The sequence below is a fragment of the Ctenocephalides felis genome, unplaced genomic scaffold, assembly GCF_003426905.1.
Source record: "Ctenocephalides felis isolate EL2017-DRISC unplaced genomic scaffold, ASM342690v1 CF-g0.4_SCAFFOLD_03572, whole genome shotgun sequence".
NCBI classification, from domain to species: Eukaryota; Metazoa; Arthropoda; class Insecta; order Siphonaptera; family Pulicidae; genus Ctenocephalides; species Ctenocephalides felis.
In genome coordinates, this window is record NW_020539726.1 from 24,224,508 (window position 1) to 24,252,116 (window position 27,609).

Here is a 27,609-nt window from a genome sequence, read left to right on the forward strand (position 1 = left end):
ATATATATATATATATATATATATATATATATGCGTGAATGTGTGTGTGTGTTTATGTATATATACGTCTGACATGATAGAATGATCTGACATGAGTATAAGTATAAAATACTCTTGCTGCTAAAAACTTTGTTTGTAAATGTTGAAAATGTTTATAACATATATTTAAATATAATTTTCTTTAGCTAATTATGATAAGAATATAGCAATTATTTATATATAATCCATGTTAAATTCTAATATATTCTATATATATTTTTATACACTTTGTAATTAAATAACCAAATATATTATATATCATTAAATTGTTTGTTATTTATTGTGATACATATACAGTACTAAAAATTGTGGATTATAAAACTTAACTAATACATACGACTGTTTTTCAGGTTTGCAATCTATTAAGATGCTCAAGATGTGGATGGGAGACAATATACTTGTTTGAAATGTCACAAGATTTACAAACAGAAGCAACACCTGATAAGTCATTTGGAGATACGAATGCGGCGATGTACCTCGAAAATTTTCTTGTCCTCATTGTCCAAATAGTTTCAAACGAAAATATGCACTAAAACTTCATTATTTTCGAGACATTTTCATCAAGAATTACAAGGAGGAGAAGCACCCGATGAATCACTTGAGATGTGAATGCGAAGTACCTCCAAAGTTTTCTTGGCATTATTATCCAAATAGTTTCAAACAAAAATATGCACTAAAACTTCATTATTTTTCGAGACATTCCATCAAGACTTGCAAACAGAAGAAGCACCTGATGAATCACTTGAGATATGGATGCGAAGTACCTCTAAAGTATTCTTGTTCTCATGGTCCAAATAGTTTCAAACGAAAATATTCGCTAAAACTTCATTATTATTCGAGACATTTCGAATAATGAGAAAAGAAGCATTTGCAGAATTGAACAAGGCAATTAATTACTCATTATCGATTCATATTTTGTTCCAAAATTTTTATAATGGGGAAATTTATGACTATTGAAAAATGTTTGCTTCAAAACTTCACTAGAATCATTATTTTTGAGAAGTTTTAGAAAGTTGAAATTAAGGCAGTACATGTTTAGATATAGCTATACATGATTGGTTCAGAAATGTTACTTAATTTTTAATAGGTTTAATATGTTGTTCTGATGCAATAAAATTCTTATTTCATTATGAAGAAAACTGATGCATTGAGGAACAATATTATTATCTCTCCATTATGATCACTTAGTAATAAATATAGGATAAGCAACCGCATTAATTAATTGTTTGAATGAAACATTACAAAAGCAAGTTGTTCTATACTCAAAAACACACACACAAAACAAGTTTTTTTCTTTGTTTTACTACTCTCTGAGCGATAAACACGTAAATATCAGGAGGGCGTTATGTGCTCTTTTAATTTTCTCTTTTTATTAATTATTATTAGTTATGTTGTACTCTTGCACAAGATTAGTGTTTAATAATTATTTATATATTTTTTTGTGTTTTTCACATAGCGATTGGGGTTATTTCAAGAAAAATATCAGAATAAACGATAAAACTTGATTGAAAATTTTGCTGGCTCTGAAATTTTTTGAGAGCTATGGTTTCTTTACCAAAATGTCTTAGAACAACCTTAAGAACCAGAATTGCAATGTGCCTCAATGGCAAAAAAGTTTTATCCAAACTAATGTATATAGACACAAAAAGTTTCGTTTATAAGTATTAAATTTTGTATTGTAGGAGCATTAATTTCTTTAGAATATATTATTAGGAACAAAACATTTTTCATTAATTGTTTTATTACAGATAAATAATGTTATCTTTATTTTATTTTTACATCAACATCTAACATTTTTCATTTTCATATTTTTCAGCTTCCGCAGTAGTTTACTCGTGCCCTCACTGCAGTAGACGATACAAGTACAATTACAATTTGAAGAGGCATTTGACATACGAATGCGGAAAACCGCGGTTTTTTCAATGCCCATCATGCCCATATGCAGCCAGCAGAAAAATCACATTACAGTCGCATATCATAAATATGCATTCAAAAACAAATCCAACTCTTTTCCCAAAGGAAAACTCTAATACTTTTCCACCAAATGCGGTATTTGATGCTTGTGATATACGACGTGTCGGTGGAAATTATCATCAATATTAATTGAAATGTGTTTAAAAATATTTGGCGAAGGAGATCAACGGTAGTCATATATTTTTGCAATTTTTTTAAGTGTAAAAATATACATTATTGAAGTACATTGGCTTGATATCACTTCTACACATTTTGATAAGGGGGCGTCCATTAATCACGTGTGTTTTTTAGGGGGAGGGGGGTTTGACAAAACATCACGAAATATCACGTGGGGGAGGGGGGGTATGGTAAAATATCACTTGTATTTATTTTTTAACTGATTTTTTTTAAAAAAAATCAAACATTTTCAAAAAAAGAATCGAAATTTTTAGTTTTTTCACGTAACTAAGAATACACGTGATGTCTAGTGGGGAAGGGGGGTGGGGTAATTTTGAATATCACCAAGGGGGAGGGAGGGTCCAAAAATCCATAAGGCGTCCTAATCATGTGAGGTTTTAGGAGGGAGAGGGGGGGTTTGACAAAAAATCACAAATTATCACATGAGGAAGGGAGATAGAGGTATAGTAAGATATCACGTGCATTTATTTTTTGCCTGATATTTTTAAAAAAATCCAAACATTCTCAAAATAAATTTAAAAAAATACAATTTTTTTCTTGTATCTAAAAATGCACGTGATGTTTGGTGGGGAAGGGGGGTAATTATGAATATCACCAAGTATCACTAAGGGGCAGATCCAGAAATCTTTAAAAAATCGATCACGTGATTAATAGACGCCTCATAATTAATTATTTCACTCAAGCATTTTTTACATTTTTTTTTAACTTTCATGTACATTACTGTTCACTTGTTTCTTAAATGATAAAGTGTTATTAAGTTGTCTCATCATATGTTACGATTAATATCGGCATATCAGTCAAAACATACACATTCTGTTCTAGTAAATTTTATAGCTTTTTTAAGACTATTATAACTATTTATTGTGTCTGACAATGTTTTCTTGTATAATTATTTATTGATTAATTTATTACACTAATTATTAATTATATAATTAAATAAACACAGCAGGCAACCTCTTAAACAATAAATGAAAAATTGAATTCTCCCTGTCGTGTGAATCGAACACGCTACCAAGTGAGCTATGCTCGCCCTAGTTATTTTTAGATTACATATAATATTTTTTAGCATACCTACTATTAGAATTATCATCATGGTCTTGTACTTTTAAATATCACATTTTCAAGTAAATCTCAAAAAACATACATTTATGCAATGGTACATTAGCATATTTTAAAACATCCTATGACATTTCTTAAAACTTGTAGTGGCCGAAAAACTGATATTGTATTATTATTTTATATAATTTGTTTCAATTGGTTATAAATATTTTTATTTATATTTATTATATTATTTTTACACTTTTTTGGATCACAGTATAAAGACCAGATTTCTTGTCATAGTCTTGGCTATGAAAAAAATAAGTCAGATTCTCAACGATATTATTTTAGTCATATTAAATTATTACTTTTAGGCCGTTTATTTATTTATGTAATCATTATTCCTGCAAGGAATTTCATCGCTTGACAATATTGTTTACAATATAAGATATATATTGTATGATATTGGTTGGCTGTGATATTGATACTTAAATAGTTATAAGATATTTAGCAATATATTTTTCATCCTAGTAATGACTGATAATTATAATTATATATCTATATATATATGTATATATACATATATATATATATATATATATATATATATATATATATATGATATAAAATATATAATTTAATCATATTTTCATCAACCAAAAATGGAGGTAATATATCGTGTACATCAGAGAAATAAATAGTTCAGAAGAGCATTTTACATTAATTATTTTTAATAATCCTATCTATACTACATGTGATTGGTTAATTTTTTGGTATAGTTTTTTATTTACTAAAAATCAATATATTTTTGGTAATATGACCGAACTAATATGTTGCTATGTGAAAGAGTTAGTACTCAGGATTTTTTGGCACGTCTCCCATACGATATAATCATAAAATCATATAATTATTTACATCATCTAAAAAAACTTAAGATATTTTACCCTTGTCCAATTTAAAAGAAAACTGAAAAAATGCTCAAAAAATTTTATTTTACCTAATAATTAGAATAAGCAATTACACATTTTTAGTGAAAAATGTATTGACTGTTTGGATCCATGAATTTTATTTTATAAAATAAAAATATTGAAATCAAGTGTGTTATATAATTTATACTAACCGTTATTTTACAAATACATTACGTTTGAATCAAAGTGCAAATTTCATAAATCGTTTATTAAGACAGTATAAAGACAGTGACTTGTTTTCCGAATACTGTCTAGAATGAAGCTTGTAGGTATATTTATTATTTCACATCTAACCACTACTCAATTTATTATAATTGACAAGTTTTCTTTTTTCCAGGTTTTTCAAATTTGCACATCGAAACTCCTACAAATGGTTTCGGATGCATAAAATGTGGAAGAGTTTACAAGAATCGATATCATTTGACTCGTCATGTGAAATATGAATGTGGGATGACTCCAAAGTTCCAATGTGCAATCTGTCCAGTTAGAAGTCATCGACAAAGCAACATCAAACGGCATTTTGCGAAAAAACATGCAGATTTTTTTAAAAATTAAATATTTAAAAAATAATTTATTGAAATAAAAATAGTTGAATTCGATATTTATGAGAAAAAAAGTTGAAATATTTCCAAATATATATTTTGTCATTTTGAAGGGTTATATTTACCTTTCGAAAGGTAGAAGTGATGTTGATTATATTATATTACCATGCATTATGAATGTTAAATATCTGTTATGTGCAGAAGCAAAAACACTTTTTAGTTTTTATTGGAAGAGTGAATTTGGTCTATATTAAAAATTAGGAATACATGTTATTTTGTAAATTTATAAACACATTATTTTTAATAAATCTGTATGAACTAATTAATTAAATATTAATTGCGAATGATTAAAATAAAATTTCTTATCCGGACATCCAATCACTGGACTGGCTTTCGAATTAGAAAAATTAAAGTTATTACCAAAAATTGGCTGATGTAAATATTAATAAATTTGTTTTTTTGAAATTGTTACAAAGTGACTGAAAAATACGTAAAACAATCATTAGGTAATATAAAAAAATAAAAATGGTAGGAATGAAACTAATTAGTCAATATGATTCGCCTTTTAGTTATTATAGACCGAATAAATTATTAATTTGAATAAAAAACTAGTGGTGTATGGCATCGTGCCTTAAGGCAAATTGCTGGAAATTCCCGTACCGTAACGAAATATTCGAGGAATATTAAATGTTTTCAAATAGATTATTATAAATATTGAAAAAAAAAAATTTGAAGCAAAATTTTTTTGTTAAAACAAACAGAAAGTTCTTTGAATTCTTCAAATCGGACGCTTAGTTTTCTCAAAAACTGCTATTTTTGCACTTTTAGTTCTGTATCTTCGAATTGACTAGACCTGCCTTTGCCAAAAACTAATTACTTCTTTTCCCAATCATTATAAATTGAATGTTGTTTATATAATTCAAATCGGATGCTCCGTTCTCTCAAAAACTCGATTTGTATTTTCTGCACTCTTTGCTCCGTATCTCCGTAACGGCTGGACCTGCCTTTACCAAAAACTAATCAGCACATGTCCATATCAATAGGAATCGAATGTTTTTTGAACTATTCAAATCGGTTGAGCCGCGCGCCCGAAAACGTACATACAAAATACACACACATCAAATTTTTCAGAGGTATGCCAAAATGTTCAGAAACCTTCAAAACGTGAAAATATGCAAAAATTTTCATTTTCCTAATACTATAACTATCCTACGGAAAGGTAATAAAGAAAATCTATTAATATAAAAATTCTGAAGATATCTATTAACGAAATTATAAAATGCTAATGTAAACTAGCTTTGTATACCTACCTAATTTTAACTGCAATATTTATAATAAGTATACACCTAATTCCATACTAAATGCTTATTTCAACATTTTGTATAATTAGTTCTGCAAAACTTAAGTTTTAGTCCCAAATGCATTATCTATAATATTAATGAAAAATAAAATAAAAAATAAATATTTTTTTTTTTTTGAAAAATTTATTTATTAGGAATATATATAATATATTTATGTATCCTGTGAATTATATTTTAAAAAGAATAAATACTCAACTATTGTTTTACTTAAATATTTAAAAATAATATTTTTATTGTCGTATCTAGCATGAATTTTTACAGTTTTTTAAATTTAATTGTGTATTCGCATGAGTTTTTGCAGTTGTTTATTAGCCAGGCATTCCTGAAATGTGTATTGTAGGTATCAAAATTATAATTTGAGATTAAATTAATATTATTTTTAATTGACAAATTTTGTCTTTTACAGGTTTTTACTGGAACTCTCGTAACAAACACAATGATCCTTCAACGGGGTTTCCATGTATGAAATGCGGGAAAATATACAAAAATCGGCGGCATTTGACGCGACATTTGAATTTTGAATGTGGTATACCGCCTATGTTCCAATGTCCAGCTTGTCCAGCCAGGACAAAAAGACAGAGCAATCTTAAACAACACATTTTGAGAAGACATCCTGAACTAAATGCTTCATTGTATTAATAAAATCATCATAAAATTAATATATTATAAAATCTAAATTTTTTCAATGCGAATTTATTTTTGGCATTATGTCTATGACATAACACTATGGCCGTGCACAATACTGAACTAACAATTAATGGACATTTTATATGTCACCATCGTTTCGCCATATTTTTTATCTCATATTAAGGAAACTTTGCACGTAAAATTTTGATTTTTTAATCAAATTGTTTACTCAGTTATATAAAATTATTTTTCACAGCGATCAGAACTGCATGTTGTATGAGATGTGTTTGTTATCGTACATCCTTACCTAGTGTTTTTTTGTGGAGCAACCCAGCGGTTATCCACCCTTTTTTTTTTTCAAACTATATTAGATGTGTTCTCTAATCGTGTATATACGTGTATATATGCTGCAACAATGCCCATGAAATGCAAATTTTACTTAATATTATATTTGAGAACTATAACTTTAAGTGGAAATTTGATATCATACTGCTTGATATCGAGCTGACCAAGCCTAAGATTGATTTCGGGCTAGTGTGTGCAAGCCAACGTTCTTAACATTCACGGCGGGCTTAAAACTAAAATCAAAGCTGTATGTAATATTAAAGTGAAATATTTTGTATTAATTCTTCCCACTCGCGAATTCCGAGATTTATATGAATTTTGCCGCCGGAGTGGCATCATCCGAGTGGAAAGAGTTAATATAAATATTTTTGAATTTGTTTTGTAATTCACATATAATATTATTCGTTCACATATATATTAAAACATTTTTTTATATGTTTCATTTGTAAAAATTATAACTGTCATACAATATACATGTGTTAAATAAATTTAATGATAGTTAAACCAAATTTGATATCCGTTATCGATTAAATATAATATTAATAACTCTTAAATAATATAATGCTCTTTCTAAGGGCATCAACCTTATATGCAATTTTTTCATGATTTGGATCGTTATATGAAGTTTTTTTATTTTTTTTATATTCAAAAATATATTTACAACTGTCCCACATGGGCATTTAGTAAATCTTTTGGCGATCATAGATAAAAAATTGCATTGATATATAAATAGTGAAAAATACACAGTTTAATTTTTCCTTTATGAGAAGTAATGTAATACGACATGAGTAATTGGTAGGAGTTGGTAGACCCATGAAAGCGATTTTCACTTAATATTATATTTGAGATCTATAACTTAAAGTAGTAATTTGATGTCATACTGCTTGATATCAAGCTGGCCAAACCTAACATCGAATTTGGGCTAGTTTGTGCTAGCCAACGTTCTTAAACTTCACGCCGGCCTCCAACTTAAAGCTGTTTTTTATATCAAACTGACACTTTTTGTATTAATATAAAATATTTCTAAAACTCATATAATATAATTCGTTTTAAACATATTATTAAACAAAATTTTAATTGTTTATTTTATTATCAATTTAAAACATATTTTTATATGTTCAAAAATTAAAACCGGCCTATATACATGTAGTACATAAATTTAATATTAGTTATACCAAATTTGATATCCGTTATCGATTACCTATAATATTTAATAATTCTGATGAAATAAAACCTTAAATAATTTATTGAAAATCTCACATGGCATTAACCTTATATGCAAATTTTCTTCATAGTTTGAATCATTATATGAAATTAAATAAATAATTATTGTAATAATATAAATAAATATTCCTCCCATATTTTTTACAATTATCTTGTGATAAATTTTAAACATCTTATAAAATTAACCAGGATGTTTCGATCTGGTGTATGTTTCTTACATCGCTGCCAAATCGGCCGATCCCTCGCCGACAAAATCTACCTGGTCGCTCTTTGTGTTTCGAGCGCCTAAAACAAGTTTTGTGTCCTGGTCTGTCAGGGTTTCTTCAACTGTAAATGGATAAATGAAATATTTATGTACATAAAGTATTATTAATATTTAAATTTAGGGAATATAATAGTAAAAATACAATATTATTTGTTTTAGTTGAAATTGGATATAAATATTTTAATTAATTTGCATGTGAATAAAAATTATATTGTGACTAGCTTTGTCGTTCAATATTGAGTTTAATATTTTTTTTAAAAAATATACGTACTAAAATATTTAATGTTATATTAATATTAATTTAAAAATAAATCATATTCAAAAAATCATATATTAGTACGTGCAATTAAAAAAACATTTTGTATTTAAACTTACATTTCTAAATAGGTTCATATATAGATTTTATTTCATTTATCAAGCAATACACAAAATTGATTTTACATGCATTTTAATTTACCATCATTTTTTTTTTCTTCTGTTGCGAAAAGTTTGAGAACCAGCGTATGTGTCAAATTTGGCACTGCGGTGCCTTCAGTAACCAGCTGTTGAATGTGACCGAAAATTGGGGAGAATCTTTGTCCTTGCAATCCTATAGCTTCACTATACGTCATGATTTGATGTAAGCTAGTCGTGATTTAGTTTTCTGAAATAAAATTTGTTATTAAAACTGTGACAAATTAAGTATTATGTGTAATTTTATCAGTGGATAATTGATATAAAGGATTACTAATTATTCTGTTAATTTGAATGTTGTTTTATTGATTAATCAGGTGTATGAGTCACAAAACACGTGTTTGTTTCTTGTATGGGAGCAGTGTTGTATGTGAGAATAAAAATGATAGTAAATGTGATCAAAATCTTGTAATGGTGTTAAAGTTGGATTTGCTAATATGTATATTAATAAATCATTGGTGCAAAATTATGGATTAAGTTTAATATAATAGTGTGTAACTAGTTTGTAAATTACATTGCTGTCTGTCATGTATAAGTCAAGTTATATTTAGTTTAGTGTATTCACTGCCATAAACATGTGAGCCAGTATTTGATAAATCGATGTACATATGTCCAATTTGTGCGAGTGTTGTAGATTTAAGCAAATTGTATAAACAAATCACAATACAAAATATATTTCATAACGAGTTTCTTTTTCTTCCGCGCATGTATATTTCCCTAATTGTTTAGTCCTACTTTGGTTTTTGGTTTACCTCGCAAAGACTTCTAAAATATCTAACTTTTAATTGTTGTATTGCAGATTTTGATCCACTCGAGGATATTGGGCCACCGTTGACTTATATGTGTCCAAAATGCGGCGAAGAATTTGATGATCGGGTCAGTTTATGGCAACATGTAGCTAAATCTTGCGGCAAAATGCCGGTTTTAAAATATGGAAGAAATGGATTTACTAGAAGGATCTCCGTGGATGCAGGTAATTAAAATTTAATCAATTTTGTTTAAAATCAGAAATTTACCTACGTCATGTTGTATCGCATTTGACATTTACTTTTATTTGTTCTACATTTTATAAAACCTAACTTTACGTATGTGTTATCAGAAAGTTGAACTTGTATCACAATTGTTATTTGAGGCTTGTGCCGTTTGTATGTTAAGTTTTATATGTATAACACCTGACAGCTTTTTGACAGTTTGTTACTAGCAATTCATACGAAGATAGACCCGTAACATTTCTATTTGATCTCGGAAATGATCCCTGAAAGGGATCTTACAAAAGGCATCACAAAACACTTCAAAGTTAGTGACTGCTATCAAATGTTTATATAAAAATTTATTTTTCTTTTGCATCTCCTACTTCATAAAAGTATACTTAACCCTTCTATGACGCGGCAGATACTTTGTAAACGGTTTTCATATTACGCCTTCATATAACGCTGTACTCTTATTGCACGGTTTTTGATAAGTTTATTATTTATTTTGCGCAATCTATGAGTAGGACTTTTATAACTAGTTATGTAAAAGAATTTTTTGTACATGTATGGAACGACAATCCGAACAATTATATAAGCCATTGGGATATTAGAAAAAGATTTCAATACATGCTTTATTAAAAACTCTTATCTTTGACAATAATGCTTATATAAATATGCCATGTTACATCGCCACAGAACTTGCAAACACTTGAAAAATCTGCTTGGTAAATTTTGTATTAAAAAAGTTAAATTTTTTTTTCATTATATCCCATTATAAACTCGTCAATTCAATAAAAGTGATTTATATGTTTTTTTTTATCATAAACTTATATAAACTCCTTCAATTCATTAAAAATAATTTATAAATAATGCCGTCTTTTGTATTTATTGCTCTCCTTATAACGCGGCACAAATGACGCGGTTTACTAACTTCGAATTTCTTATAGCGCGGTTTCCATACAATGCGTTACGAATTAGGTTAATTTGCTCTTTAAATCTAAGTATTTTACTGCGCGGTTTTTATATTACGCGGTACGCACACAACCCGCGTTATTTAAAATTTAATTATATAACATTTTTGAATATTCATTATTTTGATTTTCATCATTTGCAATGAAAAGGTTAAAATATCGTACAAGCGAATAATTAAACTATGAATGTATTCTGTATTCTGATTATTACTTTTTATCAAAATTTGAAATGGAATTGCTCTTGCATCTTATACTTACATAAAATATCCAATTCAGTAAAAAAATAATTTTTAATTTATCTCGTTTTAAGTATTTATTGGTTTCCATATAGTGCGGTGTTAATGATGTGATTTGTACTAATTTCTAGTTTAATATAGCGCGGTTCCCATACGCGTTATGAATTAGACTGTGTAGTACTACTAAATCCAAGCATGTATCTTACAGCGCGGTTTTTATATTACGCGTTGCTTAAAAAACACTCGTCATTCAAATTTCAAAATCAATTATTCTGAATTTATATTTATATGGCTTATTAGTATTATACCAATTAAGGTAATGACTAATGACTAACTGATTCTTTGGGTATTATCGTTTTATCTTTTCCCGCAGTCAGAAATTAGCTTGCGGAAGCACATTGCGATTAATAGAAGCGTGATACATGACGTGGATGCTAAAGCATTTGTAATATATAAAGATTGTAAAATGTTAATGTGACTATCCTTATAAACAGTGTTCAATCAAATTTCGGATATCACAATCAATTTAAAAATAAAATGACTCAATTTTTGTACCTTACTGAAACTTTTATTGTACGCGAACGTCTATTAGTCACGAGAGGTTTTTAGGGGAAGGGGGGGGGTTGACAAAAAATATCCCGCGGGGGGAAGGGGTATAGTAACATATTGCGTGTATTTACTTTTAACCTAAATTAAAAAAAATCCAAATATTTAAATTTTTTTGTAATTAAAAATACACGTGGTGTTTAGTAGGGGAGGGGGGTAATTTTAAATACCACCATGTATTACCAAGGGGGAGGGGGTGTCCAAAAATCCCTAAAAAGACGATCACGTGATTAATGGACGCCCTAAAATATTATATATTTAATTTTTTTTCCAAGAAATTTTTAAATTCAATTGATTTCATCTCATCCTTTTTGTTCACTAATCCATCCAATCTTATATTTATCTATTTCCAGATGAACTCATCAGAAACGAATGTGCGAAGTGCGGGCGCTCCTACAAGAGCGCGCGCTACCTGGCCCGTCACGAGAAATACGAATGCGAAAACCAGCCTCGGCTGCACCAATGCCATCTTTGTTCTTATGCGGCGAAACGACGATCGCATCTAAAATCACACACCATGCGCAGGCATAGGAACGTTGTGATTCAAACTATATAATATTAAATGATTATGATAATATAAACATATATTTTTATGTACGGTTAACATTATGATACTTTTATTTATAAGCATATTATAAAGAATAGCTGCTTCTTATTACTTTGTTTCGCTATATCTTTCATGTTTCTGTTAATTTTCTTGCTACAATGTCTTGGGTTTGATATTTATATACATATTTCGTATGAATTTTATTTAATATAATTTTTTATTCGAACTAGTTTTGACACTAAATGTGCGTCATTATACAACAGGAGAAAATCTTCATTGCAACATTAAATAAACTCAAAATAGCGTTTTTATTTTTTAAATAAAAAATCAAAACAAAAATGCACTATTATAATAATGATTTTGTGTTTAATTGATGTTTATTTTTTGCTGTATCGCTCATGTTTTTGTTAATTTTTTGGTGCTACAGTGTCTTGTGTTTGATATTTATAAACTATTTCGTATGAATCATATTTAACCCTTTCAACTCGGATGTCGCCGCTACGGCGGCAAAATTCATATGAATCTCGGAATTCGCGAGTGGAAAGTGTTAATATAAATTTGTATTTGAACTAGTTTCGACATTAGATATATATGCCGCTATATTAGAGAAAATCTTCAAAATTACAACATTAAATATACTCAAAATAATTATCGTAAAATTTTGACGATTTTGAGTTTAATCAATTCTTAGATTTTGAAGATTTTCTGGATTACACACATCTTCGCGGTTTTGTTATTTTTTTTTTTTAAATATTTCATATATTTTTGTATTTGAACTAGTTTCGACACTAGGTGTATACTACAATCAACCGGAGAAAATATTCAAAATTACAACATTAAATGAAATAAAATTTATTATCAGAAAATTATCACTGTTATTTTCTTCTAATGATTTTAAGTTTAATTTTTATATTTTGAACATTTTTTTCTGTTATATAGTGACACACATCTTAATGTTTTTTTAATTTTTTTTGCTACAGACTTGTAATATCTATATATTTCTTATTATTTATTCTAATATAATTTTTTTGAACTAGCTTCGACACTAAATATGTGCGATCAAATCAGCCGGAGAAAATCTTCAAAATTACAACATTAATTAAACTCAAAATCATTAACAGAATTTTTTTTCTTCTAATGATTTTGAGTTTAATTTATTACTAGATTTTGATGACTTTTTTGCTGCATGATGACACATCTTTGTTTTTTTTTGCTACAGTGCCTTTTGTTTGATATTTATATATTACCAATTAATTATTTTAATTTTTTTTTATTTGAACCAGTTTTGATTCTAGGTGTGTGATATCAATCAGCTGGAGAAAATCTTCAAAATTAAAACCTTAAAACTCAAAATCATCGTCAGAAAATTGTAGCGTTTTTTTCTTTTAAAATAAGAAATCAAAACAAAAATGCACTACAAATTTTTGATAATAATTTTTCCTTTTTGATCATTTTGCAGAACCCATCGGATGTCTTTACTAGTGCAAATAAATAATTATATTATTTATTTTAATTTTATGCGGCTCATTGGAGTCTTAATTATGACTAATTTATATATTTACGAAAATATGTGTATATCGAAAAACAAAATCAATATTGTTAAAGTTTAATATTATTTTAATTATTTGCTACTATAAATTTCTCGACTAGACTTGTATGTACATAAGCAAAATTGCGAGTATTTAATCAAAAATATAATTGTTTTTGTTATTATTAAAATTTTGTGATAACAAACTGTTGCGTTATTAAGAATTGAATAAAATTACTTAAATTATTTTCATTAAAATTTACTTAAGATTGACAATTTTTGTAATAAATATTAGTATAAGGTTATATTATATTCTGGGATTAATTTATTAGAATTAAAAAAAATGACATACAATTTGTATTATGTATAGCTACATTTAATTTAATTTTTATTAATGTTTCTTATTTTAAAAAATAGTATATTTGTATTTACGTGTTAAATAGACAATAAATATGCGGATAAACACTTTTAATCTTTAATTTTTTGCGTGCAATTATTTATTTAGTATTAACTGTAATAAATAACAAATATAATTTATTTTATTTTGTTGCAGAATAAGAGGCTTTCTCAGGAGAAAATCGTTAACTTTTATTTGAAAAAATCATGAATTATTCATACTAATGTTTTAGATTTTTTTTTGCAGGAAATGGAAAAGATGATGTACTAGACTGGACTATGAACTAATTATTTACAATTTGATGAAAATGTGGTTTCATCAGGAAATGTTGGGAAGACATTGAGATTAATTTTCGTTCAATCTGAATAAAAATATAATAAAATGCTATTGATAAAAAGCTGTTTCTGTTAATTTTAATTTAATGGTCTGAGTTGATGTTAATTCATGCGTTTATGCATTTTAAGTAAATACTGTTTTTTAAATAAAAAATATTAGTTTTATGTTCTGTTTTATATTTATGATCGTGTAAAACTATTTTTCATGCTGCCATATTATTTTATTAATTTTATTGCACGTTATGTGATCATTTTTATATTTGATTTTTGATCACAGGATTCATAGCAATATAGTTACTTTTGCACATATCCATATATATACACTTATTCTACAATTGTTTTAACATTTATCATTTTACTAACAATATTTTTTTATTTTTCAGGTAAGACCACAACGAACGCAGTGTGCCGCATTTGCACCACCAGTCGTTTATTAGATTTGCGGGGTAGATACCCCTCAGTTTCTGCTTCAATGACGCCAATCTGCAGATGTTACAATAAGCAGCCTCGTTCCAGAGTTGAATATAAATGCGATCTTTGCCCTTTCACATGTTGTTGGAAATTTGATCTTCAGATACATAAAAAACAAAAACACTACGCGTTTATTAACAATGCAAAGCGAACTTAAGTTTGTTTGGTATCTGGTGCTAAAATGAGGCGCTATGGTAAATGATTGAAAGATCGGTGCAATAAAATATTTACATTGTAGCAATGTTGACTTTGATTATAAATAATATCGTTGTTCTTCTTAGAAAACTCTTTTGGGGGCATCTATAAATCACGTGAGTATTGAAGGGGAAGGGGGGTTTGACAAAAAATCACGAAGTATTACTTGGGGGGTGGGAGGGTCTAGCAAGATATCACGAGTATTTTTTACCTCAATTAAAAAAAGGCTTTTTCAAAAAAAAATAAACAAAAATTTTAAAATTATTTTTTATGTACTAATAATGCACGTGATGTTTTTCCAGGGAGAGGGCGTAATATCAAACATCATCAAATATTGGAAAGGAGGGGGGGGGGGTTCAAAAATCTTTAGAAATCTATCACGCGGTTAATAGGAGCCCCCTCTGGGAAAATTTCCTTGTCCAAGTAAAGTCAAAGAAATTTACCCTTATTTTATACTACTTTATTCGTTCTTTAATGTATTTCAAATCCATACTAACAATTTCTAGGGCAATACATCAAATAAAAAAATTATATAATTTTTTTTTTTATAATTAAACTGACAGGAAATAGTGTAGTAGTGTTATTGTAAATTATTATTATTATCATCAGTAATTAAAATTATGGCCAATTACTATCTATTACTATCTATAATTATATGTAAATCATGTATATCAAAATAGTTTATAGAATATATTTTTATTCTTAATAAAAGGGTTATTAATAAAAGGGAGAAAAAATCAATAGTTAATTAGGAACATTCCAATTTACATTCCACTGAAGATTACATAAGATAATATGTCGAAACTTATGGAAATTGTGAAGATTTTATAAATTTCTACATTTTTTATTTGATGTGTTGCCCTGAAGATTGAGACTGGCATTTCCACATCAAAATTACTTTTAAATGTTTTAACACACAAATACGCGCATATATATATATATATATATATATATATATATATATATATATATTGAATTCTGTTCTCAATTAATTATATTTATGTCTATGTTTTACATTACTAAATGATAACTAAGCTCAAGAATAAAGATTGTTTCATCTTTTATAATTGCTTGTAATAATATATCTTTTTGGTCCATTAAAACTTTCGTTACGGTAGTGTTTTCCGCAGGAGTGACACTGCTTTACGGAACAGCGAGTAGCCCAGTAGCGCCACTGAATCAAATACAAAAATTTTCAAGTTTTTTCAATAGTTAACCACTTAAAATAACATTTGTGAAAAACTAACAATTACAATAACAAATTAGAATATGAATCTTGAAGCAAGAGCCACTACACTTTGTGTCGCATATAGGCGACACCCGTACACACAGGTCGTAGTGAAACGGTTAATTGATGTTTATTGACTCGATTTTTTATTTTACCATAGTGTCTCATTTGAATTCGAAGCATATTGAATCCAGTGATATTATTTTAGAACTAAGTATAAATGTATTTGTATATATGTTAATGTAGCTTTAAGTTATTTATTATAAGGCTAACCATGCATCATAATTCTTGTTGAAGTTTACATATCGCTAGTCATCAATAACTTATTTGTGCGGCATTTCAAGAAAATATGATTTTTGAAATTTTTTGAACTTAATTTAATTAAGTTTTCACATATACAGCGATATCCACAATTTCGATATCTGCGATTTGCTGTAAAAAATATTTCAGTATATAAATCTATATTTATCAAATATATTTTGACTTCTTGTTTCATATGTTATCTCATATAAATTTGTAATAAATGTCTCTGTATTCTTTATTTATACTAATTATTTTTGCTACTGAAGTGCATATCGAATTAATCCAAAAAGTTTATCTCAAAATTAAAATTATTGACATTAGCATGTATTGTAATGCCAAATTAATATTATAGATGCATAATATTTTAATACTGTTTATAAAATTTCAATAATATTTACGCTTTTATGATAACATACTAATAACTGTAAATATATAATCTAAGTCGTTTGGTTGAACTTTGTTTAAGAGTTTAAACAACTTTGTTTAAAGTTTATCAATTTTTTTGATGATTTCATAGATTTTTTAACATATATTTTGTGAATGTTTGTTTTTCAATCGTAATACTTTATAATATTGTAATTATATATTTTTATAATATTGTACTGGGATTGCATTTTGAAGTAGAAATTTCTCTTCACATTTTGCCATTTTTAAAATTTTCAACTAAAATAATATAATTTTTAAACACTTGAAATAATTGTCATATATACTCATATATCATTAATACTTAATATATATTTATATATAGGCATTAATATGGCCTGCTGAAGATTTTGGAAATTTTTACTTCATGAGATTAATATTGATTATATGAAGTTTAATCATGAAATTTCACTCTTATTTCAACAAACTGTTAAACCATAATACGGCAATTTAGAATTATGGTTAGAATTTATAATTATAACTATTGGTGCCGTACTTAATGCATTATTTGAAGAAAGCCTTAGAATTAGATATTTATGATACTTATAACATGCCTTGATGCTTTCATTAATTTTGAGCATAAAAGCAAACCGATTTAGTGCTTAAAATTAAATTTAATGATATATTTAAAATACATGCATAAGCTGAAGTAAACTTTGTTTCATTATAAATAAATTAATTGATCTTTTTGTGTTGATAGAATATTTTGGGTGTGATTTGTCCTTGTCATGTCTTTATCAGTAGCGACTGTTATACATATAATTCTGTAAAAATATTTAAACATGATTTTTGATATGTAAAACAGTTTATCCGCTATATTTGTCATAACATTTCTGTTTCATCATTAATTCATCATCCTCCTAATAATGTAATATAAGCATGTCATTATCTTGATTTATAAATCATTTTTTTTAGTTTGTCAACAAACTCCTGGAACTTGATTTGTGACTTTTTTCTTATTTGATTTGACATTTTTTTCATTTCAATTGGTTTCACATTGAGTAGCTTGAGTTTGTTGCAAAATATCTAAAATATTTATATCATGCTCAATCCAACATCCCACTCACTTGTTTTATTTTGTTTGCTCCCCAGATCTCCTGATCGTTGGTAAAATAGGATCAGCACTGATTACTCAGGATATGTCGATGGACCAGGGAGGTTACGAAAGTGATCCACCATCCTTTCAGTATAATAACCAGGACACAGCAGGATTGGCATACGAAATGGATCATGGTTACTACACAATACCAGCGATAGAATACGGAGACTCTGATGAGATGGTCATCAGGCCTAGAAAGCCTAAATCTAGGAAGTCCAATGGCCCAACTGCTTCAACAGAGGAAAAAAAATTCAAGTGTCCAAAGTGTGATAAGTATTATTTGCGAAAGCAACATATGACCAGACATTTGCGTATTGAATGTGGAAAACAGCGAACGAAAATTTGCGCCTATTGCGACTACGCCTTTTATTATCAGTCAGATTTGGACAAACATCTGGCTAAGCTTCATCGATTCTAAAATTTACTCAAAATATTTAGTTGATGCAGTAATTTTTATTAAATATTGTTGTTCTTGTTGGAAAATTAAATTCTAGCAGCCAATGAAATAGAGCATGCAGATAACCTTAAAGCCTTATTCTGCATTTATTTTTAAATAATTAGTTAAATTGTCTTGAAAAACTTATTAGTATGGTCATTAAAATTTGTAACTTTGCTGCATTAAACACCTCATTTTGATATAATTATATTTAAAATTTATCCCTTTATTATGAATTAGAGAATAATCTTCATAAAACTATTATGTTCTATAAAAATCTAATGTCAATATTAAAAACAATAAACTAAAAATCAATTATTATGAAAAAATACATATAAAGTTTTCATTATAATTTATTAAATGAGAAAGTGTGGATGACGTGTTATATATTATTTTTGTAAAAATAAAAAATTCTTTATGTTTAAGTGTTAGAATTTACATTTAGGCTAAGTATAATAAGTGTATGAATTTACCAAATCATATTGTATTATTGTGTTTTATTAATGAAATACTTGCGGTGCTTTTGGACTTAAGTTAGAGCAACAATTGTTAAAACCCATGAAATTTTAAATTTAGCATTAAATATATATATATATATATATATTAGGGTGGTCCTTAATATGGACATTTTCGAATTTTATTGCTCCCAGGGGCTTAAATGCCTCCAAATTGATAAAAAAAAAAAAAATCTAAAAGTTTTGCAATTCAATCAAAGCTTCGTATGGAAATAGCATGGAATTTTTTTTGAAAAGTTTAAAAATGTTGTTTATGTATGACTTAGCGACAAATGAATTAAAAGTGACAATTCGTGTCATCTTTTATTGAAAATTCGACACTCTGCAAAACAGGTCTTTTATAATTTTTGATTGAATTGCGCACTATCTAAAAAACAATATCAAGAGCTAAAACATCTAGAGGATTTTTTTTTATCAATTTGGAAGCATTTGAGCCCCTGGGAGCAAGGAAATTCGAAAATGTCCATATTAAGGACCACCCTAATATATATATATATATATATATATATATATATATATATGTAACAAATTATGGAGAAAACATTTTAGTTTAAATGATTTACGCTTAATTTACCTTAGATATCTTTTACCTGGCAGAAGAATTGCATTTTAAAAAAACGATTTTAACCTAGGATAGTTCGAATAATGTTAGTACATTATTTCATAAATTGCTTGTGACTAACAATGTTATTATCGTTAAGACATATTGAATTACTTTGTATCATGAGTCATTTTTTCATATTTCATTCTTGCATTCCATTACGTTTAAAGATTAAATAAAATTATTTTAATTGTAAAATATAGTTTCATTTTAATTTTACATGACATTTTTTTCTAATCACAATTCATTTTGATATGTATATCATTGGTGGATATAATTAATAAAACTGTTACTATTACTCTTATTATTTAATTTTTTCGCAGGCTGGGGCAGTGTCCAGATGATTTCGTTAGAAGAAAACTGTTTTTCATGTCCAAAGTGTGCTTTAAAATTTAAATATCAAAGAAGTTTACACAGGCACCAAAAATATGAATGTGGAAAACCGCCAGCATTTTACTGCCCAGCATGCCCATTTGCAGCAAAACAACGCGGAAATCTGAAAGTTCATTGTTCAAGAGTTCATAATATCGAACTGTATTAAAAATGATCTTTGGATAATATATTATTTTAAAATTGTTTATCTATTAACTCCAATACTTGAATGATTTTTTTGTAAAAAAAATCTGAACTTTGTGATAAAAATGTGTTATGAATTATATTATGTATATTGTGTTATTATGCACAGCGAGCGAACAATTCGCAATATAAGAGGGGAACATGTGCTCCTTTAATTTCTCTTTTTATTAATTATTATTAGTTATGATGCTCTTTTGCACAAGTTTAGTGATCGATAAATTTTATATATTTTTTGTGTTTTTCTTGGTTTGATTACTGAATGACGACACACATTCAGTGTCGAAACGTTTAATGGAATAAAAATGTTTTTCTATTTTAATCTGTTTTTAATTCGACGATTGGGCGGCAAAATACTTCAAATTATGTATATATGTACTTAACATGCATATTTTTTAAGTTATGAATATAAATCAAATTTATATATGTTTTTTATTATTTGAAACGTTGAATAATAAATGATGAAATTTTGAATAATTAATTATCTATATATATATTGTTATTCTACAGACTATATAGTATATAGACTTCAATACAAAATAAATTTTGTGTAAATTTAATTTGAAATTTATAATATTTAATTTAATTAATATTTTATACTTTTAATGTTTCAGGATCAATCTATGATTTCAGCTTATCAGTGGATGAAAATTGTACATAGATGTAGATGTTTCTACAGAAACATACACTTCAGAAAATCTTAATTATATATGGGAAAAAAAGGAAAATCAAAAAAATTCAAAGATTGAATCTCGTGTATTAAGAACCAAATATTTCTCTTTACTTCGCGACCATCTTTACTGATTCTATTTTAATCATTATTGTTCTGTTTTTAATCATTTATAAAAATTCTAAGGGCTTTGGTTCCATTTATTTTTATATATTATTCATGAACTATTACTTTAATTGTAAATTGCACGTTTCAGGTTACAAAAATGAGAAAAAATATATTTTCTTAAAATTTATCCTTTATCCAAATATATTTTGTTATAATTTATCCAAGCATGGGTGAGTGGTTTTGGGAACAACATTCACCACAAACAAACCTGTTATTAATTATTATTATTTTTGCAGAATGTGTTTATATCAAACAAGAAGTTATTAAAATCGAACCCGAAGAGTATCCGCAGTCACCACAAGAAACTTTTGAACAAGAAAATGCGCACTATTTTCAAAATGCTCCAAAATTCCTCGATATAAAAAGAGTGCCCTTGTTCCCACCAGATGCGACTGTGGATTCTAAAAACACAAGTGAGCAAATAATTCTCAATCTATTAATAATATAATTTTGATTTTTAAATAATCTATTACTATTCTTTCAGAAAATTTTAAATGCCCGAAATGCCATAAAGGATATAAGGTCCGTTGCACACTTCAACGGCACATGACGTATGAGTGCGGAGTCTCACCGAAGTTCAAATGTCCTATATGCCCGCATGCAAGCAAACGCAAAGAAGATTTTAAAAATCACATGCTCAAAAAACATAAACAAAAGATCCATTAATTAATTAAAATTTAGCTTTTCATTTTTATTGAATATATTTTATTATATATATATATATATATATATATATATATAATTATATATATAATGATAGTTGTGTCGACGTTGATACATATTTGTAATATTTTTGCTGCCCAATCGTCGAATTAAAAAAAAAGATTAAATAACAAAATTATTTATTCCATTAAACGTTTCGACACTTGATGTGTGTCATCATTCAGTAACCAAACCAGGAAAAACAACAGAAAAAATTAATTATGATAAAAAATTTATTGAACACTAAATTTGTGTAATAATATACTAGTTAATAAGTGACACTTGCTTTGTAACCCTGATAAGTGTCCATAATGCACCGCTATTAATAACATAAAATATAGGAGGGCAATATGTGCTTCTTCAATTTCTCGTTGTTAATATACGTATCTTATTATTTTACACAAATTCAGTGTTCAATCAATTTTACATTATAATTATTTTTTTCTGTTGTTTTTTTCTGGTTTGATTACTGAATGATGACACACATCAAGTGTCGAAACGTTTATTGGAATAAATAATTTTACTATTTAATCTTTTTTAATTCGACGATTGGGCTGCTAATATATATATATATATATATATATATATATATATATATATGTATATATGTATATATGTATATATAAAGATACTTTACTTTGTTTCTTACTTAATATTTTATAATCATTGTTTATGTTACTAAAAAATTTCTTGACAAACATTTAAATTTTCATATGCTATATTTACTAATACTAAATGTTTATAGGTTACTAATTCTTTCGCAAATAATTATGCTTTATATATTTTATATTTATATATTATATATTTGATAATTTAAAACATTGGGATTGGAAGATATTCTTGATGGCCTTTGAAATGAAAATTTTGTATAATACATATTTTAAATTCAATGTAGATTTTTATTGCAAATCCTTTGTAAACTTAATTATTGTTTTTAATGAATATTTTTATTATAAGATTAATTCAACATTTTTTTATAGTATGTATGAATTGATATATTTAATATCACAGTGTAGAAAGTCTAATTTTTTGTAGTGGTTTAGTTTTTTTGGAAAAATTTAGCAAATAGTTTTATAAAATGTTAATTAATACTATCACTAACATTATGTTATATAATTTTTTTCTACTTTATTATAGTATAAATAAGCAAATACTCAGGTGTATAAAAGACAATATAATATAATAGTTAATAAGTAAATATAATATTAATAGATATATTTTATTTTTGTATTTTGCATTGGATGTTATATGTTAAATTTTGCAGTTCTCTATATAAATGTTTATAAACTATTAATTTTTTTATTTTATATTAAGTATTTCAGAATTATAAGAAGAAGTGATTTTCAGAAATAGTATGAAATATGTACAATGGTGGCAAGAAAGTATTAAAATATACTAACACATTTTATTATATTTTTAGTAGGTAATAAGTCCTAAATAATATTTAATCCATTAAAATCGACCATTACATGCATTTAAAAAAAACTTTATCTAACCAATTAATTTTTTATTTTGCAGATTTTAATTTCGGTGGCAACATTGTTCCTGGACAAAAATCAATATGCCCTCAATGTGGTAGGTTATATGAAGCTTTAACAAGCTTAAGAAGACATATTAAATATGAATGCGGAAAAGAACCATCTTTTAGATGCCATTTATGTCCATATGCTGCTAAACTGAAAGAAAATCTCAAAAGACATATGCTTTGCCGTCATCGTGAAAATCAAGTATTTTGTAAAGAGATGCCATCGTTTGGGAGAATGTGAATAGAAAAAAAAATTATAAAAAGTTTGAATTAAAAATATTTAATAATAAATTTGGTGAAACATGTGAACGATTAATGGGTATGCTGAATCCAAGGCCATGTTTTTTTGTATGTACCCAGAAACAAATATACAATGCTCCTTAAAAATCCCAAATGTGATCAAGAAATGCCATTATTCCTTCAGACTTCAGACGGAACGTTCTAATGAATAATTTTTATATAAATTTAGATATCAATCACTTATACTTTCTTTTATAACAGAAATAATATAATTATTTCTAACATAATCAATCCTGTTTCTTTTATACTATTTAAAATGTTGATACAAAGTATTGATAATTGGTAAGAATTTATTATTAATTCGAAAGTGAGGAAACGTTTGTTAATTAAATACTAATGCCGATAAAACTTCAAAGTATCATAAATAATATTTATTAACACATTCACTGCTGCGCACGCATATGCTGCGTGAGATTGTTTTCAATTGCCAGACGCCGAACGCTCCAGGTGCGTTTGCTTTTTAGAGTAGTGTTTGCCGATAAATAATATAAATATAAATAAAATAATAATGCCGATAGAGCTTAAAAGTATCTCAAATAATTCGCTACTGCGCACACATATGCTGCGTGAGATCGGTTTTAATGGCCAAGAATCGAACGCAACAGGTGCGTTCGGCTTCCATGCTTTATAGAGTCAAATAAAATGTTCTAATTGAACATTTGTACTGTATTTACTTCAAACAGAAACAGTCCTATTTCTTCTATTTGTTTTAAATTTCTAGCTAACATGTCCACTTGACCAACACAAGGTTAGCAGTAAATGTGTTAAAATAATATTTTTGGCTTACTTGTAAATAATTGTACTATATTAATAATATTGTTAAGTAAATAAATAAATATTATTTGTAGTATTTAGAATTATGAGATTAGCCTATATATAAGAAAGATTCAACTTGTGATATATAATATAAAATTATATTTTATTATACATTTAAAATTAATATTTTTTAACTACACACTCACACATATACTCACACCCACTCTCACACACACACTCTCACATACACACTCACACACACACACTCACAAACACTCATACACTCACACACACAAACACTCACACTTAAATATATATATATATATATATATATATATATATATATATTACATACGTAATATAAGACTTGTTGTTCACGCTTTTTTAATTATTTAATAAAATTTTAATAGAGTTAAAATTTTATTTAATAAAAAAATCGTGTTGAATCATTCCTTATTCTTGTATTGCAACTTTTATATTTTTGCATATTCAATTACTAAAAATATTTTAATCATATGATTATTTTGCAGACACAACATCTGTTTTTGATTACTATTCCATTTTTTATCGAAGAAAAAATGACTTACATATCATTATAAAATGTGTCTCATTAGTTTTATAACTCATAACAATACTTATTTTTTAAATTAGTAAGTGCAAACTAATGATAAAAATTGTAAATGTAAATTACTTCTATAAGTGATACACAAAATGTTTATGATTTGTTTATATATGAATTAATTTTCATACATATATTTAAAGAGGATATCTATTTTATTTTGTATATAAATATAATATGTATTTTACTTAAAAATAGATTTTTATTTGTAACAATTTTATATAGTATAATGAGATGTTCTGTTTTTTTAAAAGGTCGGTAGGTATATAGATTATTGATATTTGCATAAGAGATCATTCAATTCATTACGCATTTTTATCAATTTTTTTTTTCATATAGATGTTGTCTATCATCTACTATCCACTTAACTATATTTTTCTAACAAGTTTTATTTTTTACAGATCATTACCAGTGCCCAAAGTGTTTTCGGGTTTATAAATGCAAATCGACTTTAAATCGTCATAGAAGATACGAGTGCGGTCAAAATCCTTTTAAATGTAATTTATGTCCATATGCTGCCAAGCAGAAGGTCCATTTATCTCTTCATATAATTAGTAAACATTGCAAATAATTAGTATAATTGATAAATAATCAGTTAATTGGTGTACGTAGGTACTTTTCTATAAATGCTGGCATAAATAGGAATATTTATTATAATATTATTTTGATGCATATGTACATTAGGGTAGTCCTTAATATGGACATTTTCGAATTTCCTTGCTCCCAAGGGCTCAAATGGTGCCAAATTGATAAAAAAAAATTCTCTCAAAGTTTTAGCTCTTAATATTGTTTTTTAGATAGTGCGCAATTCAATCAAAGTTTTGTATGGAAATAGCATGAAATTTTTTTCAAAAATTTTAAAAATATTCAGATATAATTTAGCGAACAAATGAATGAGTTTTATTCAAAATTTGTCGCTAAACTAAAATTTTTTTTTCAATTTTCAAAATTTTTTCCATGTTATTTCCATACGAAGTTAGATTGAATTGCGCACTATCTAAAAATAATATTAATAGCTAAATCTTTCAGAGAATTGTTTTTTTATCAATTTGGAACCATTTGAGCCCTTGGGAGCAAGGAAATTCGAAAATGTCCATATTAAGGACCACCCTAATGTACATATGTTTGATACAGATGATTTACATATGAACTGAAATTAAATGTGAAGTAGTAAGTTGAATATAAATACTTTACTATAAGACTTGGTATAGATAGTGTTTTAAATAAAATATAATTTATATTTATATTTATATGTTTCCAAAGATTCAATATTGTCTGTATTATCTGAATTATTTTATTTTAGAATATGTTGAATAAACTGATTTTATCTTACATTCGTCTTTATTAAACGTATTTGTTTCACCAATTTTGTACCTGGTATTGTAATTAATATTATATGCCTTGTCAAATTTTTTTTTGTTACTTGTGATTAATTCATTGCTGTTACAGAAACTTTTTTTTATTATGATGAGCTATATGTGAAAATTTGTATGTCATTAATAACCAAAAATAAGTGCACGAAAAGAATTGTAGTGTTAACAATTACAATGGGTGTTTTAAATGTGAAAACAATTGCTTGGATATTTTATTAAATAAGGGCAATTTCAGAATGTATTGTTATAGAGGCTTGTGTCGACATCTTTCCCAAGACCTAATAATTTTTGCCAACGCTTAGTTCAATTTTTGTATTGTGATTTATGTTCATATCATATATCTGTAGCCACCAATCTAATATTTACTAATTTAAAATTTACCATATTTTTCAGATTTCACCAACATCATATCGTCTATCAATTTCGGCGCAAAAGCAAACCAGATTTACCATTGTGAAAATTGCAACAAGAGCTACCGATACAAGCAAAGTTTGCGTCTCCACCAGAAGGTGGACTGTGGAAAACCTCCTAGTGCCAAATGTCCAAATTGCGATTTTGTTACTTATCACAAAGGAAATTTGAGATCCCACATTGCTAGAAAGCACACTCCCGAAAATGCATTAAACCAATTTCCACAATTTAATCAATCGATCAATCTGCAGACTGAAATGGTGCCGGGAAATTTTTGGGCGCCTCCTCCGATGCATTTTCCGCAGCCGATTGATCAAGATCCATTAGATTTGAAAGAAGATAAAAAATTGTAGTCTATTTAAAATAAGAGGATGTACTAAATTATTTTTGTTTATGTAAAAACAGGCTTTATTCTCGGATTAACTTTATCAGAGACCTTCCTATACGTTCACTGGAATTTAAAGAGTCAAAGTAGAAGATAATTTGGGAGGTCATGTGCATCATACTTTGCTTTTTGGAAATGTTTAAGTTTAATAAATAGCGAAATCGTAGCAAAATATTTTATCTTACGGAGTAAGCAACTAGTAAAATAAGTAAAACGGTTATCCAAGTATATGTCTATTTTCTGTAGAATAAA

At 27.0% G+C, this 27,609-nt stretch overlaps 2 protein-coding genes across 3 annotated transcripts in view; both read left to right on the top strand.

The window, feature by feature from the left end:
- Nucleotides 1-27,609, top strand: part of LOC113387746 (longitudinals lacking protein, isoforms A/B/D/L-like) — a 207,223-nt gene that overhangs the window by 117,595 nt on the left and 62,019 nt on the right. The window contains exon 6 of one of the 2 annotated variants that reach the window (XM_026625123.1): nucleotides 26,955-27,326. The exons of the other annotated variant lie outside the window; for it this stretch is intronic. Within the exon in view, the coding sequence (XP_026480908.1) occupies nucleotides 26,955-27,325 (371 nt within the window). The 3' untranslated portion in view covers nucleotide 27,326. Of the gene's footprint in view, nucleotides 1-26,954; nucleotides 27,327-27,609 lie in introns of those variants that run through there. 2 annotated transcript variants of the gene reach the window in all.
- Nucleotides 9,179-12,499, top strand: LOC113387749 (zinc finger and BTB domain-containing protein 14-like). The gene is made up of 3 exons (XM_026625125.1): nucleotides 9,179-9,383; nucleotides 9,813-9,986; nucleotides 12,151-12,499. Exons 1-3 carry the CDS (start codon nucleotides 9,335-9,337, stop codon nucleotides 12,351-12,353), a joined length of 426 nt encoding a protein of 141 aa, XP_026480910.1. The 5' UTR covers nucleotides 9,179-9,334; the 3' UTR covers nucleotides 12,354-12,499.

Excerpts from the sequence above, each read along its gene's own strand:
- LOC113387749 (XM_026625125.1), top strand. The coding sequence starts at position 9,335 with ATGAGTCACAAAACACGTGTTTGTTTCTTGTATGGGAGCAGTGTTGTA. Across the intron at positions 9,384-9,812 it reads GTATGGGAGCAGTGTTGTAT|ATTTTGATCCACTCGAGGAT; the intron begins GTGAGAATAAAA and ends GTTGTATTGCAG. Across the intron at positions 9,987-12,150 it reads AAGGATCTCCGTGGATGCAG|ATGAACTCATCAGAAACGAA; the intron begins GTAATTAAAATT and ends ATCTATTTCCAG.